Source organism: Chionomys nivalis, chromosome 7 (genome assembly GCF_950005125.1).
Source record: "Chionomys nivalis chromosome 7, mChiNiv1.1, whole genome shotgun sequence".
NCBI lineage: Eukaryota > Metazoa > Chordata > Mammalia > Rodentia > Cricetidae > Chionomys > Chionomys nivalis.
In genome coordinates, this window is record NC_080092.1 from 47,471,546 (window position 1) to 47,487,399 (window position 15,854).

General features: G+C 46.8%; 1 protein-coding gene across 5 annotated transcripts in view; it reads right to left on the bottom strand.

Annotated features, from left to right (window-relative positions):
* The window catches only part of Dnah9 (dynein axonemal heavy chain 9), a 341,979-nt gene that overhangs the window by 11,549 nt on the left and 314,576 nt on the right, over positions 1 to 15,854 (bottom strand). For all 5 annotated transcript variants that reach the window (XM_057773503.1, XM_057773502.1, XM_057773504.1 and 2 more), the window contains 5 exons: positions 15,062 to 15,189; positions 10,415 to 10,642; positions 6,394 to 6,585; positions 5,255 to 5,446; positions 3,552 to 3,722 (listed from right to left, as the gene is read on the bottom strand). In XM_057773503.1, the coding sequence (XP_057629486.1) occupies positions 3,552 to 3,722; positions 5,255 to 5,446; positions 6,394 to 6,585; positions 10,415 to 10,642; positions 15,062 to 15,189 (911 nt within the window). The remainder of the gene's footprint in view (positions 1 to 3,551; positions 3,723 to 5,254; positions 5,447 to 6,393; positions 6,586 to 10,414; positions 10,643 to 15,061; positions 15,190 to 15,854) is intronic.

Sequence of the window (15,854 nt, forward strand, 5' to 3'; positions counted from 1 at the left end):
TGGGTTCCAAGGGATTAGCTCTACTTCATTTCCATAAACCAACACCTTTGCTTTTTCTTCTCTTTGGGAAAGTAAATACATATTTACCAGAAATATCAAGAAAAACACCTTCTAGAATCTTCTAAGAGGGAAAATGCTGTTAAGCTGCCAATATTTGACTGGGTCGTGCAGATTTCCTTCAATGTACAGAACACTTAGGTCTTTTCAGTCATCAGCCAGCCAGTCACATTCACTTGACAATTGTCATTTATGCATTTATCAACTCACCCACCCACCACCATGCCTATCAGTCTCTCTCTTTCTCTACACACACATGCACATACACATCTTTCTCTTTCTCCGTCTTCTAATCTTTTTCTCCCCCTCAGTATTGGGGATTGAACCGGGGCCTTATGCATGCTAGGCAAGCACTCTACCACTGAGCTACAGAGCTGTCCCTATAGATCTTTTATTATTTACTTATTGAGATAGGATCTCACTTTGTAGCCCTGGCTGGCCTGGAACTTGCTATGAAGACCAGGCTGGCCATGAACTCACTGAGATCTGCCTCCTGAGTGCTGGGATTAAAGGCGTCCACCACCACTGCCCAGCAATTTTATTTTTTTAAAAAAGAAAACAAACTTACCTCTTTTTTCACTTTACATACCAATCCCAGCTCCCATTCCCTCCCCTTCTCCCACACTTAATTTGTAAGCCAGCTCTCTAGGTCTTAAAGAAATTCAATCCATCACAAGTAGCAATCTTTGTGTTCCTAGATTTTGAGGTCTCTGAGAGTACCTTCATAAAGACACTCCTACAACAGGTCAGACAATGCATTTGTGGTTTCCTGTTTTGCATTTAAATATGTGAGAAATTTAAGCTATACTTTCATCCAAGTGTAAGGAGTCAGGTTTACTTTTCTCCAAATGGCTTTTTTCAGCCCCAATAAATCATGTCCTTGAGCATCAAACTGCTTCATCATTACAGACGGGAGAAAGGCTTGTACCCCAGAACACTACTGGAGGAGACCACTGCTCTCGCAGATCAGAGTTCCCTCTTGGTTCAGCTGTTGAACCCCAATCTTCAGTATCTCAGAATATGACTGGATTTGAACACAGACCTTTATAGAGGAAATTATGTAGTAATGGGGCCATTAAGGTTGGCCCCTATCCAATCTCATTAGTGAAGAAGAGGAGGTTTGGGTACACACAAGAAAGGAAACAAGGCCACATGAGGGCACAGTTGAAGTGGCCGAGGCAAGAAAGAAGTGATGCCTCAGAGACATCCCACCTGTACCTTAATGGGGACTCTAGTTTGTAGGTATATGAGGACATGGCTTTCTCTTACAAGTTACCTGGGTAGTGGAATTTCATTATAGTGGTCTTAGCAGAGGATGTACAGGATGCCCTCCTCCTGGCTATTAGCAGATCTGTTTGCCCAAAATGGGCAAGAGCAAGCAGCAGTTCTAGGCCAGGTTGGCCAGTGAGCCCACAGTGTCCTCAGTGAAACCCACTTGGGTTAAAGTATGGTGGACACGGTTTGTCTCCTCCCCAGTCTTCCCAACCCTTGCCCTTCTCTCCTCCTTTTAGACTCACAGCAGCCAGCCACACGAACCCCAGCTTCCCCTCACGGAGGTGAAAACATAGCAGTAATAGACTTGGGTCAAGGTTTCAAAAGTGTGGGTGAAAAGGCGAGCTCTGGCTTTGGCGCTCCTCCTGACCTACAGAGCTGGAAGAACACAAGAACCAAGTGCAAAACAATTCCATGGCTGAGGAGTGGGACAAGGCATGATGGGGATGTGCACCCAATAACCTGAATGTATGCTATGCATGATGGGAGCTGAACCTTGCTTCAGTTCTCCTGTCCATTACTTACACGTCCTGGCTGTGGCCAGAAATGGAGGCATTTTTCTTTCTGGGTGACTTCGCTGCTTCCCTCATCCTCTGATTTTTTTTTTTCTGAAGCTGAGGACCGAACCCAGGCCTTGCGCTTGCTAGGCAAGTGCTCTACCACTGAGCTAAATCCCCAACCCCTCATGCTCTGATTTTATGTTACACATGGAATGGTGGAAAGGCTAATATGTTCATCTACAGCAAATTCATTAGTGTACCAACTCCTGGGTTTAACCCTGTGCCATGGTTTGAATCTGAAACGTACCCCATGGATTCGTTTTGAAGGCTGCAGATCTCTGGGCAGTAGGTAGGGCCTAGCTGGCGAAAGAAGGCCACTGAGGTCTGTTCTTCACCTCTGCTTCTGACCATGCTCTCTCTGCTTCAGGGTCTATTCCAGTGTGAAGAACATGTCTATCCCATGCTCCTACCATGGACGGAGCTGTTCTATCTACACAGCCTTCCATGCTGTGGGAGCAGAAATCCCTATGAAGCCATCAGCCAAAGCAAGCTCTTCCTAACCTGTCTCTATGGGGTATTCTGGTCACAAAGATGTGTCAGTAGCCAACAACTTCCTAAGACTCAGAATTCCCTTTTCTTTTTTCCGGCATCTGAAGTCTGACCTTAGGGGCTTTGCGCATGCCAGGCAAGTGCTCTACCACTGAGCTTACCCATCCCCCTGAGAGTTAGACTTTCCAACCCTTAGTTCTTTCTTAACCGTATTATAACTTTTTAACTCCTGTTTGAAGCATATCACTCCCAACGTTTAACAAAAGTCTAGCTCCCGCAGTGTCAATCAGTTTGCTTTTGCAGAATCAGTCCCTGCCTGAGACGTGAATGTTTGGTAAGTACCCAGCTTTTCTGCCCTAATCTTCCAAAGCTGTTTCCTTGTGAGCCCCCTGGTGGCTCCAGTTAGAGCAATGGTTCTCAACCTGTGGGTAGGTGGCCCCACATCAAATGTCTTCATTACAGTTCAGAACAGTAGCACCATTAATGGGATGAAGACGCCAGGGAATAATTTTATGGTTAGGGATTATCTCAACATGAGGAACTGTTATTAAAGGGTCGCAGCATTAGGAAGGTTGAGAGCCACTGAGTTAGAGGGACCTGGCAGTGCCCTGGGGTGGATGTGGGTTGCAGACACACATCTCTTCTGAGTAGAATTCACTGTCTCAGAAAAAGATTATCAATAAATTTCACTCTGGTGGCCCATTCTTCAGTCTTCTGTTCCCCTAACATCATGTTAAGCGCCCCTCCCCACTTTGCCTTTGGTTCTTCTCAAACCCATGTGTCGTTTGTTTTCTGCACTAATTTCTCCCTAGCTTCATGAAACTTCAAGCTTTGCGCTTGAAGCATTTAGTGTCCATTATCACTGGGACTGGAGGTCCTTCACCCTGAGAGAAGTGTGGCTGCCCAGATGGGCTCTGGTTGGTAGCTGAGTAGAAATGTGTTTTGCAACTAACCACAGCATCATTCTTTACTTTGCACACAAAAATCCAGAAGTTGGTATCAACGCCTCCATGCCCTTGCTGCTCAGTCCCGAGCTTCCCTCATTTCAACAGCCTGGCTAAATGAAATCTGACTTTGAACTGGCAAGGCCATCTGCTAATGTTAGCGGAAGAAGGCGTCTTCTTGCAAGCCTTGGGGGTCCCCAAACTATTGCAGGCAATACCGTCCACGCACCTTTTCTTCCCTTGTAATGCCAGCTCCATCTCCAGCTTGGTGGTCCTGAGGCTGCATCTCCAGCACCGTTCGGAACAGCTTTTCCGATATCTGGGTTAGAAAGCCGATCTCGGCATTTGGGTGGAGGCCGTACAGGTAGGGAGACTCTGGGGGCAACTCGGCATCGATATACTGAAACCAAGGGAGAGAGCAGCAAAGAGTGAGTAACTTGTCTGCAAGGTCCGCTGTGGGACACAGCATATTTCACCCACTGGGCGCAGTTTCCCCCAGCCTGCTCTAGATGTCATTATCTTCTCACACCAGGCCAGTTCCCCATGACCCCCATACAAAATATGCATGTGATTGGGAGAGAGGTGGCTGTCAGCTTGGCTGTAAACTGAAAGGCTCACGCTCCCAAGAAAAGGTGGAGATGAAGCATCTTAAAACACGGTGTCCCCTAAACACATCTCTGGTTCTGGTAGCCATGGATAGACTGCCTAAAAATCTTGCCGTGTTTATAGAAGTCGCTTTCTTCTGGTTTTGTGTACCCTTCACCGCTTTTTTTTTTTTTTTTTTTTTTAAAAAGGCGAAGACTATAACCCCAGTTAAGCTCCTCAAGCGGCTTTGAGACCTCTTGGTGGTGTAGCTGACTAGTTTAAATGTTGCTCATTCTTTAAAGGCAATTTTGTGATTTTCCTTGCATTGCCAGACCCTTGGAACCATCTCTGATCTGGCAGATTCCAGAGAAGTGGAAGGAAGGGATTCTACCTTAAGCCTTTAGGAATGCGCCAGTCCCACTACTGTGGGACGCAAGGACCAGGCCTCCTCAAGGATGCTGCTCTGGCAGGTGGATTGTCCACAGACACCAGGGGATGCTCTTGCACCACCATCTCCAGCAAAGCCTCTCAAGATGGTTAGAACTTTCTTATTTCTCCCAAGGAGAACCCTGGTTTTGAATTTCTTTCAGGTATGACTCTTCTGGATCAAATGACTTCTATGATTCTTAAGTTTTATGAATTAAATGTTTTTTCAAGTTTCTGTGACCACTCTTTTCCCTTAAATTTTGTATAAACTGTGTTAAGTTTTCATTCTATCGAGACTGCTTTAAAGTCTAAAATCTTTTTGCCCCCTCCATTATCTCTCAGTAGATTTCTCATGGCAGGTTAAAGAGCGCTGAACACTTTAAAAATAAATACAACAAGAGAACAAAAAAACTGAAAGAATAGCAAGAAAAATCTCAGTGAAAAGACTTTTATGTGAGTGTATATGTCTGTGTCCATGGCAACCAATAGGACATGGGAGGAGAGACTGATCTGGACACAAGATCATTTTTTCTCGAAGTTCTTACCTGAGCGTTTTCCCTGTTAATGTTGTTTTTGTCAACATCTTGAATAAAAGCAATAAGTGCCCCACGTGCTATTTGTAGAGAAGATTAACAAATAGAATTATAGAACTAAACACCAAGGATACAAAGATCCCCAGGCTCAATTTCTTCTTTAACTTGAGGCTGGAAATCCTGAGCCTCTTGAGTTGAGCAAAGCAAGCTCGGGGCAGAGAGCAAGGTTAAAATATGCTCAGCTCTTCTGGTCATCCTTTTCTGGCCCCCGGTCTTGTTCCAGTGTGAGCATGTGCATGCTGCGCTGTGCAGGGCAGACAGGAGGAATACTCAGTCCCCCCACCCCCCATGAGACCACCACACTGCTATAAACACAGCAGTACCTCACCTGATGATAACCACTGTAGTCCATGTTGCACGGAAGTGGGAACCCTGGAGCCAGAGACAGCTCTCCTTCCAGCATTTCCGGCCGGATGAATTCCTCCAGGTAGGTCCTGCAGAGTCTCCTGTCCCAGTCGTCTGTGATGTGGCCCCCGTACATGATCTCACCAAACAGGTAGCGTAAGTCATCATAGGGCACCTGAGTTACAGGGGAGAGCAGGAAAGAACGGTCTCCTCACAAGCTTTGGGGCTGGATACTTCCTGAGATAAAATGATGCCTTTTAAAACTGTGTGCTCCCAGAGCCTGGCAGTGTTAGGTACGCTTGGGGATATCACTAAAGGCTTGAAGAATTATAGCAGGCTTTCCCTAGGAGCCCTTCACTCAGGCAATGAATGTCAAATGGGGGAAGTAAGGACTGTGACCCTTTTAAAATCTTCTGACGTTAATAACAGGATCAGTTGTCCCCTCTGAAAGTTCACAGCCAATAAAACACAGCTTGGAAGATCTCTGGGATGAGAGTTAGGGAGGGAAGGCGTTTGAGCCAAGCCAACTAACAAAGGGGAGAAGCTAAGAGCCTGGGCTTCCCAGGACCCAGGACTCTAGGCAGGATTTCTCAGGGCAGTTGAGCCTGTGTTGGCCTTGCTGACGCTCCAGACATTAGGAGCCTTGATGGTATGAGCAATCCCTTAGCTAGAAGACTTTGTTAGCAGAAGTTTCTCTGAAATGGAAGCAACCAAGAAGAGGCTGACTACAGTATGAATCTGGCCTTTTCTCCACCCATGGCAAAACCACAGCCATGAGGAGCTGTGCATAGCCCTTGAAAGCTCTGCCCCACTGGGTGTCTAATCAAGTTGGGAACTTACAATAGGTGATATGAGGTCTCTTCCTGCCAACCCACAATCCCTGTTGTGCTGGGAGGACACACAGGTGGTCTGATAAGTATCTGGATGGAATCTCATGAGGCGGACTGTTGGGTTCCTTTGCTTCCTGTGCTCTGACCTCACAGTAGTACTTCTCAGCCTTAGGTCGGTCCTGGGCTTCCTTATCTCACTGGTGTGGGGTCTTAGACCTTCCCCATGCCACACAACCCTTGTGCATGGGAAGGCCACATTATAATGACCTTCACCCATACCCCTTCACTATACCTTTGTGTTAGCCTCCAGGAAATTGTAGAGCACATTGACAGAGATGGTGAGGTCCCCCGTGTTAAAAGGGTAGGACCGGTTCCATCCCTGCGGCCCAAACTTGCGTCTTTCGGCAACCACCGCGTGAAAGTAACAGAGCGCGAAGAGGATGCTCTTGAACTCCGTCTCCCGGGAACACATTTCCAGAGTGTCCTGGAAGAGAAACATTAACAATGCTGACACTGTTTCTGTCATCTGTGGTAGGTGAGGGCATGGTGATGATCTGGTTTACACTGGGTAAGGTTATGGTAAGTCATGTTTAGGGTTTGATGCCCAGTGAAGGGACTAGTGGTTGTATTCAGGTGGGGCAAGGTGGGGCTCAGAGTTTGAGGCAGTCACGCGGAAGAGATAAGTCCCGGTCCAACCCCTGAGTTAAAATTCATATTCGGGCTACAGTGTATTTGGTCTATGATTTGACTTTGTGCATATGGATTAACTCTTTAGGTGCCCGAGCATAGCTAATGCCAGCAGCAGATGGTCTGTGGATATGAATGTCTTATTTATTCTGTCAATGTCACTATGCCCCAGGTAGGTGGGGACCCCTACAGCCTTACCTCTAAACTGTCCTCTCCTGCCTATCATGGAATAAGGATGTGTCCTTCCAGCTAAGTGATAAGGGGTCCTGGCTTCTGTACCGAAGAGCTTCTGAAATGAGGGGGCAGATGGGGACCAGCCTCACAGCACTGAGAGATGGTGTGCTACCTGTGCTCCCCACTGCTCCCCACTACCCTCATGGCCTGAGCAGGAGAGGTCAGACAGGAGACTGAGTGAACAGTATGGAGGGGTGTGTGACCACAGAGCATGAGGAGGGGCAGAGATGGAGCCCAGGATGAAGGGGAGACAGAATCAACAGGAAGGAACAGAGCAGCCACCACTTCAGAGGAAGTCGGTGAGGTCCTGCTTGGAGGACTTTGAGGAGGATGGCAGTGATGGAGGACAGAGGTAAGCCTACATTTTGAAGGGATAGTAGGGAGGCGATCTCTGGATCCTCGGAAACAAATACTTTTTTTTTTCCAGCCCAAAAAGGTGCTCTCAAGGCTCTCACCACTAGATTCATTCAGACCCCATACTTCTAGGAGCCACTCCCAGGCTGTGTTCATATGGGGCAGGACCACAGAGGAAACACTGGGAGCTTCTGGCGTTGCTCATGTTCCCATGAGACACTCCTAAACACATGGCATCTCTGAGGTGCCCTCACTGGGTCAGAGGTGGGATGGAGGGTAAAGATATTACCTTGTGAGACATTAAGAACCGTTTTCTGGATAGAGCAGTTCTCCATAAACTATAGGATGCTATGTTACTTCTTACACATTTGGGAATAAGAAACCCCGACAGCATGTGGGAAAATGCCTTCAAGCACAAATGCCTTTAATGCCCAGACTGGCTGACAGTGATAAACACAAAAAAAGTTGGAATAAAATACTCACCCCCAAATAGTGTAATTATCAGGGAAGCAGGAATGAAAAAAAGACCAAGGAATTTATGCCCTCACTTGGTTAAGGTGGCCTCTGGGGGAGCAGGGTGAATTTACAAAGGCCTCTACTGTAAACAGTGAGCAGCCTCATGAATATGTCCTTCTCAGACTGAGTTACTTTAGTTACTTAGGGTGTCTATAAACTGTGAATGGACCTTTCGAGGTAGGGACTACATGGCCAGGAAGAGAGAACATCTCTTCGACTTTATTTCCACTTGAGTAGCCAAGCCTGGACATCAGGAGTGCAGGGAAAGAAGCCAGGGGACAATGACCCACACTCTGGTTGTGAAGACGAGACCATGACCCACAGCCTGGCTGTGAAGAGGGGGCCAGGTATATTTCATGATAAGGAAGCACAGCAGGTGAGGGTCTACCACCTCCCAACTGTCCAAGCCCTTCAAGGCAGGGCAGCGGAGATTGGCTGGCTGCTGGGCATGTGGGTCTAGAGCCAGATAAGCACATTCTATTGCTTTCCCCTTCTGACGGTCCCCACTGCCACTTCCATCCTCTTCCAACCTCTCCCGCTGCCCCTCCTTGCACTGGGGATTGAACCCAGAGCCTTGTTCATGTGACATAGGTGCCTTACCACTGGGTTACATCCCTATACTCCGACTTCTAAGTTAAAAAAAAAAAAAGGCTGTGTAAAACAAACAAGACATAAAATTTCCCATCGCTGCCATTTTCAGTGCAAGGTTCACAGGCTACAAGCTGATGTTGCTGTCCAATCCCACACTTTCGAGGGCAAGGCTTCTCTGTTTGGGTGTAGGTGTAAGCCTGCTTGTTCCCCATACATAGAATAGTAAAGATAGAAAATTTAGATGTTTGACCTCTGTGCTTGGCACCTAGGAGTACTTAGGAATTTAATTAGGTTTAATTACCCGGGGAAAATAAGGAAAATACCACTGGCTAGGGGACTACCCTAGCTTCTGCCCTGTTTTGCAATGGCCAGGGTATTTCTTACCCAAAATTTCAAGCTAAAATAATGCTACAACCCTTTGTGGTGTTCCTCACTGTTGGGTGATTTCAGGGGTTGGAGGTAGGCGGGAGAAAGACATAGAAAGGAGGATGGACAAGTTTTGTGTCTCAGGCCTTTGTGCAAGCTTCCTTCTTCAGACTCCGTGACTTCCATGCTGTGGTTGTAACATGGTGTCAATGAAACCTTTGGAGACTCTGCCACTGTTTTCACCGTGTTGTAAGTTAAACCAGGCCCAAAGGGTTAGTAACACAGGTGGTTAATATGGACTAGCTGGGGACTAGCGGTGTGGGATGGCCCACTTAAGGTTCCTGGATGTGACCTGTGTGTTAGCATGACTGGAAACCAGAGACTCATTGGTGGCATCAGAGAGAAATACTATCTCTCTGGTGAAACTTCTCTGGAGATACTAATAAAGCTCACTGGGGCTTCAAGATGGCCCCTGGTCCCTGCCCTCTTATGATGAACATCTTCAGGTATCTCCCTTCCCCAGGGAGAAGCAATGAGAAATGGTGTCTTCCTGAGAGGCTAGAAGAGGCCTGAGCTGTACACACTGCACATAAGGGTTCACTCACCCATGGGCCTGGCTTTAGATTTATTTTTTAAATTAACCTTTTCTGTTAGCATCAAAATTATGGGTCTTATTATGATACTTTCATATGCATATATTACTGTATTTTCCCATATTCTCCTGCCACTGCCCTCTCTTGTGTCTTTTTTCCCTCTTCAGAGACGCTGCCCTTCCCTGCTTTCTCACACTCACACACACTCACACACACACACACTGCAGATGACAGACATGTGCTATTGTGTCTTCTCCTATCCTCTCTTGTTCTCCCCTTCTTTCCTTTTCGTCATTGTTCATCGCACAGTACAGTTTTTCTTCGACTTTTTTGTCATTTTTTTTTCTTGCCTAGGTTTTAAATAACGCCTCTGCAGCATGAGTCTCAGATTCCAAGTAATGAGAATTGTGGTAATGTACCCGAGCCCTGTGCCTTGGTATTCCGAGTCTCTCTAGAGGACAGTGCTCTCAAGCCTGACTCTGTGTGAGTCTCATTTTCTGGAGTGGGAACCTGGGGTTTATATTGCCATTGACTCCCCCAGGTGCTGCTCCTGATCCAGATACCACATTTTATGAGTATAACTTTTGGATACAGTCCAAGCCCAGCTTCTTACTACACAACACCTAGATTATTTGATCCCTTAATATTGAGGATGGGATGGAGCTAGCCAGAGATAGTAGCTGAATGGAGCATCATTCTCCTGCTTGAAGATGGGATTCTGCTTTATATCAATTAGAAGACATGGACTTTCCCCTTCTTACATAAGAAAGGTCCTAACCCCAGCACCCTGAGCTACATCTGGAAACTGAGAGCTGGGATATACCTAGTGGGCACTGGGTAGCAGTCAGTGTCAGAAGGTGCACATTCGCCCACATCTGTCAATGTGATGGGCAGTCCCTGACATACACTTTTTTCCCACTGGGTTTGAATTGGCCCCTTGTGTACTCTTTACCCTTCCCTCCCAGACAGTACCTGAGTGAAGTTATCCAGGGCTTTGTGCAAGTTGGCATGCATGCCCGTGGGAGGTTCATTGGTGATCTTAATAGAGTTTTCCAGAATGCCCTGGGGAATGATGTGGCCCTCAGGGGAGGGTGCAGGCTCAGCACTGATGAAGACTCTGAAGTCTGGGTGACTTTCCTTGCTGAGCTCCTCCAGCTTCTTCTCCAGGGTACCGAGCCACTTGGCCACCAGGTGGATGTTCTGTTGGGAAGGAAAGATCCTGCAAGTAGACATATACTTACATCTATTAGCAGTGTACAGTCATCAGGTGGGTAGCTAGAGGGAGCACCTCACCTTTCATTAGCTTCAATTTTTTTTGTAATTTTTAAATTTTAGTCAAGATATAACCACATCATTTTCCCCTTCCCTTCTCTCCTTCCAATCCCTCCTGTACCATCTCCAAGACTTTCTCTCAAATTCACGACCTCTTTTTCTATGATTATTGTTGTTACACACACATATACATTTATACAAATATATAGATATAAATACAAGCTGCCGACTCTGTTTAGTACATGATTTCAAGGCCGACCACTCAGTACTGGGGACTTGTCCCTGGAGAACACTATTTCTCTCTCTCTCACCAGTGATTAGTTACCTATTGTTCTTTGTCTAGGGGGTATTAGCATGACTATGGGGGTTGTCATTGTTTGGGTTTAATGTGAAAATTTTTTTTTTTTTAAAAAATGCAATAGGCACAATGCAAAATTTACCACCTTGGCTACTTTTGAGTGCAGTTGTTGTGTTGGGTGGTTCTAGGGCTTAAACACAAGTCTCATGCATGCCAGGCAAGTTCTTTATCACTTAGTTGTGCCCTAGACCTGTAACATGCATTCTAAAGCATTCAGTGGAATTATGTTCACCCTGACTGCCGTGTAACGCAGAGCCTTCAGTGACAGACATATCTAAAATCACAGCACAGAAAGATACCAGCAATGGTGACCTCCTGCATCGTCCAGTTGAACGCTGTTCTTTGATAATCATAAATCTTCTAGTATTGTGTTCTCAGACTTGACTGCACAGGGATCCCCGGAGGACGGCTTCAAGCACTGATTGCTGGCCCTTTCATACAGCTTCTGATTCAATAGCTACAGTGAAGCCTGGCCATTTGTATTTCCAATAAGCTCTCTGACGCTACAACACTCTGGGTACAGGGACTGTGTTGGAGTCTAAAATCCAATTATGTTTTCAGTCTGATTCTCCACTGCCTGCTGCCTGGATTATTTGAGCCCTAGAAAGCTAAAAGGGATGAACGTTGCTGCAGTACCTGGGAGCTGGGAAGAAACAGAATCTCAGGCCCTACTCAGACTTACTGAATCATCACATGTTAATGGGACCCTCCAGCAAGGTGTATGCATGTTCAAGTTTGAAAGGCACTGATTCAAGCTCTCTCTACCTGCCTTCCTCTTCACCAAGCCATTTGCCTAATTGCCACGCAAATGATCTCCCTGAAACACAGGGGGACACTGCTTTCAAAGGCCTACGAGGGTCTCTACGCTCATCCTAGGCTTCTCTGTCCAGCTTTTGAGCCCGTCTTTTGCTCCCAAATCTCTTTCCTGTCTTTTATCGAGATCAGCACTTAGTTCTTCATACTCCTTTGGGGAAAGCGCCCTCCCTTTAGTAAGCAGGTCCCTTGGCATCATTGCAATGTCTCATTATGATGAACAGATAAAGGCTCCTCAATCAATATTTGAGCAAGCAGCCTTGCAGAGCCTTAAATACATAGATCAGCACTGAGCACAGTCCGAGGACCACAGTAATTTGGCCTCTGAATGCTGCTTTCTTTTTCTATAGAAAGAGAAGTAATGATCATGTTTGCCACACTTATTTCGGAGTGCCTGCAGAGCCCCATAGGCAAGGAATTTGAAAGGCTCTTTATACTGGAAACGGCTCTGTGAAGGTCCATAGCAGAGAGTGAAATGAAAAAATTTTTAAGGAGTCCATTTAGAATCACGTGAGCGAAGCAGAGTTCAGTGGGCTTTCTGGAGAGCCGAGGTTGCTGTTAGGTGGCAATACCAGCAAGCTAGCAGTGAGTGATCCTGCAGAGGTACCTCAGAACTCCAAGTCCCCACAGAGCAGGGCATGCCAGAGTAGGGCAGGGCTGGGAGGAAGACCCGTTTCCTATGGAGGGAACTCTGGGGAGTATTCAAGGATCCCTGGGACTTCCAGAACTGGGGAAACTCAACCCACAGCTATTATAGCCAAGAAGAGTGGAGACCTCCTGAGTCTTGGCTGGTCCCAAGGTCCTAGGAAGCCAGGACCCCTGGGAGAAGATCACTTGCTGTTCTTGGGTTGGGAGCTCAGGCAGCTTTCCTCAGTATGATATGGTATAGGAGAGTCATTGGAAACAGGGGTTGGAATGAAAGTTCAGAGTCACAAGTTCTCAGAAGCACTTGACTGTCGATGCCAAACTCTTCCCAAAAAAGGTTATTGTTATGTAGTTTTCCAGTTTTGAAAGAGGAATGACTGCAATGGTTTTTCCGCTTCCAGGAACTTTTTGGGGGTGGGGCATTGAAGCAAGGTTCTCACTACACTGCCCGTGCTGGCCAGGAACCTCATAGGTAGCCCAGATTGGCCTCAAACTCAAGATTCTCCTGCTTCTTCCACCTGACTGCTGGGGTTGTATGCGCATGTCACCATGCTTGGTAACACCAGGTAAATATTAAAACCAAAATACCTAGGAGTCTTGGGAAGATATGTGTTTTGAGGGGGTCCTTTTCTTCTACCCTACTCTGTAGTTCAGACATGTCATGTTTGGTCAAGACTCCCAGCGTTTCACCGAAGAGGAAAAGGAGAGCCTTCAGATCACTTGCCCTTCTGCAGGGAAACAAGTTTCCATGGAGATGCCCATCCCCCGGGGATTCAGGGTGGAGTACTGAGCTCAGACTCTGAGAGTGTCCAGACACTGTGTCGGCTGTGGGGGTACTGGTAGCCAGTGGGTGCTAAAGAGGGAAACTCAGCTCCCTGCCCAGGGAACCTTGTTGGAGGCAGAACCACAGTTTCAGAAACAGATTCTGACTTCCATGACAGCTGGCTGGGATTCTTTAGTCACAGTTGGCCAGGAGCAGGCCAGGCAGATGAGTCTGCAAACAAGGGGGTTGTATCTCCAGGCTCCTGAAGGAAGCAGAGACTCCAGCTGCTGGCAGAGTTTCTCTTGGGAGTCCCACTGTTCCCAAAAAAGGAGTTTCAGGGAACGGCAGCTCTCTCAGCAGCCGGGCGCCCCATAAATAAAAGGATGATTAAGGAGAAAGCAGCAACAAGATGTGGGGGAGTAATCAGGGAACTATGAAGCTCTTGGTAATGAAGTCAGGGTGGGTGGGTGACTGGATTCTACCGCTATTCTTCCTTTAGTTTCCTCATTAATTCTGTCACCCAACAGGTCTGCAAAATGCACATTATATATTTTAATCATATTTACCCTCCCTGCTACTCTCTTGCTATTGTCTCATACCTAATAGGCTTTCTAAAAAATGATTTATTAATTTTTCTTTTTTTTTTTTTTGGTTTTTTCGAGACAGGGTTTCTCTGTGGTTTTGGAGCCTGTCCTGGAACTAGCTCTTGTAGACCAGGCTGGTCTCGAACTCACAGAGATCCTCCTGCCTCTGCCTCCCGAGTGCTGGGATTAAAGGCGTGCGCCACCACCGCCCGGCGATTTATTTATTTTTCATACGTACGTGTGTGTGTGTGTGTGTGTGTGAGAGAGAGAGAGAGAGAAAGAGAGAAAGAGAGAAAGAGAGAATGTATATATGTAAACAGGTGACTACCGAGTCCAGAAGAGGTGGCTGACACAGGTACCTGCCATAGGTGCTAGAATGGACCCCTGGTCCTCTGAAAAGCAAGCACTCTTAACCACGCGATCCTCTCTCTCCTCCTCCCCCATAAGCCTCTGCTGAGCAGCTTAAGGCAGTGATCTTGAGGGTCAAGGTAAATAAAAAACATTTTCTCTAAGGAAATCTGGTGAAGAACATGTCATAACGAATCAGTCAACATGCCAATGTTTGCCCTAATAGGACTGACTGAAGAGGGCTCACAGGGAGGAGAATAATGCGCTGTTTGTTCTGATTCAGCCACAGCTTCTAAATGAGCTGTATGGGGGACAGGTTTCTGGAGAATGATGGCTTTTTCCTCTCACCTTGTTCCCGTGGATGCACAGCATTGGTTTCCACGTTTCCAGATACCAGTGTGAGCCCCCAATGAAGGAGCTGGCTTTTAGTCTTCAGGTAACTTAGAACTTATCACACAATGAATAAAGAACACAGAGGAAAACGACATTCACAGGAGGAGATTGGCCTCTAAAAGTATCCACCTGCTACGGCCTTAATCAAATGCTAATTTCTCGAGCATGTATCAGAGTGGAATCTACTTCCTTCTGTGAGTGGAACTCGGAACTGTTTGGGACAATGGTCGAGTAGGTGTGGAGAAGAGGAGTCCCTGGAGGAGGCCTTGGGAAGAGGAGGGAGACCACAGAGTCAGAGCTGGTCCAGAAGTCAAGGGGAAAGTGACATGGAGGAACAGATGGCTCAGGGGGTCAGGGGGCACAGGAAGCCCAGAGTCTAAGGGCTGCAGCCTAAACAGACACAAAGACAATAGTGATCCAGATCCGGGGCAGAGGGGTTGTACCTGCAGAATCACCCAGTGACCTCTCTTGGCTGCCAGGTCCAGGGCAGCTTCGGCAACCACCTCTTGTCCTTGCCCCAGAGACACATTGTGGAAGTTCCGATTGTTGAACGTATATCCGAGTTTTCTTCCTAAAAAACCATGGAAGTGTTAGTGGCATTTATCGAGCCTAATCATCAATGCTGCTATTCCTAAGAAGTTCCCCCAGTTGTCATCCTCAAGCCTAGGTATGCCTAGACCCGGATGTTGTGGGATATTTTATGTTCTGACAAAGCTTGCCTGGAGATCAGAGGGCAGAGCTAGCCACTAGTTAACCATAGAAGCTGGGCAGTGGTGGCTCACACCTTTAATCCCAGCACTCAGGAGGTGGAGACAGGAAGAATAAGGTAGGGTGTAGACAGGATCTCAGCTTTTTTTTTGGATGCAGGAAGGAGACAGGTAGGAAGCAACTGACAGCTGCTCCTGGTACTCTTCCAGGTTTTACCCTGATATCTGGCTCCTAGCTTTTTATTGATAAGATTAGATTAACACGTCACCCAGACCCAAGCCTCATATCTTTCTTTTCATAGGAGGCTAAATATTTCAGATGTGCAACCTCAGATAAAAGGAAACATCTGTCCACTTTTCCAAATCACCCCACCCCTGCTTCATCCACTAACCCTCAGGAATGGTTTGGGGTTGTTGATGTTCTCTTACGCAGTCCCTACGTGAAGAGTGGGCATGAGTCCACAAAGTGCTGAGATAGAAAAGGTAAAGGGTATGTGTGTATCTGTGTTCCCTTCTAATTTCCTTTGTC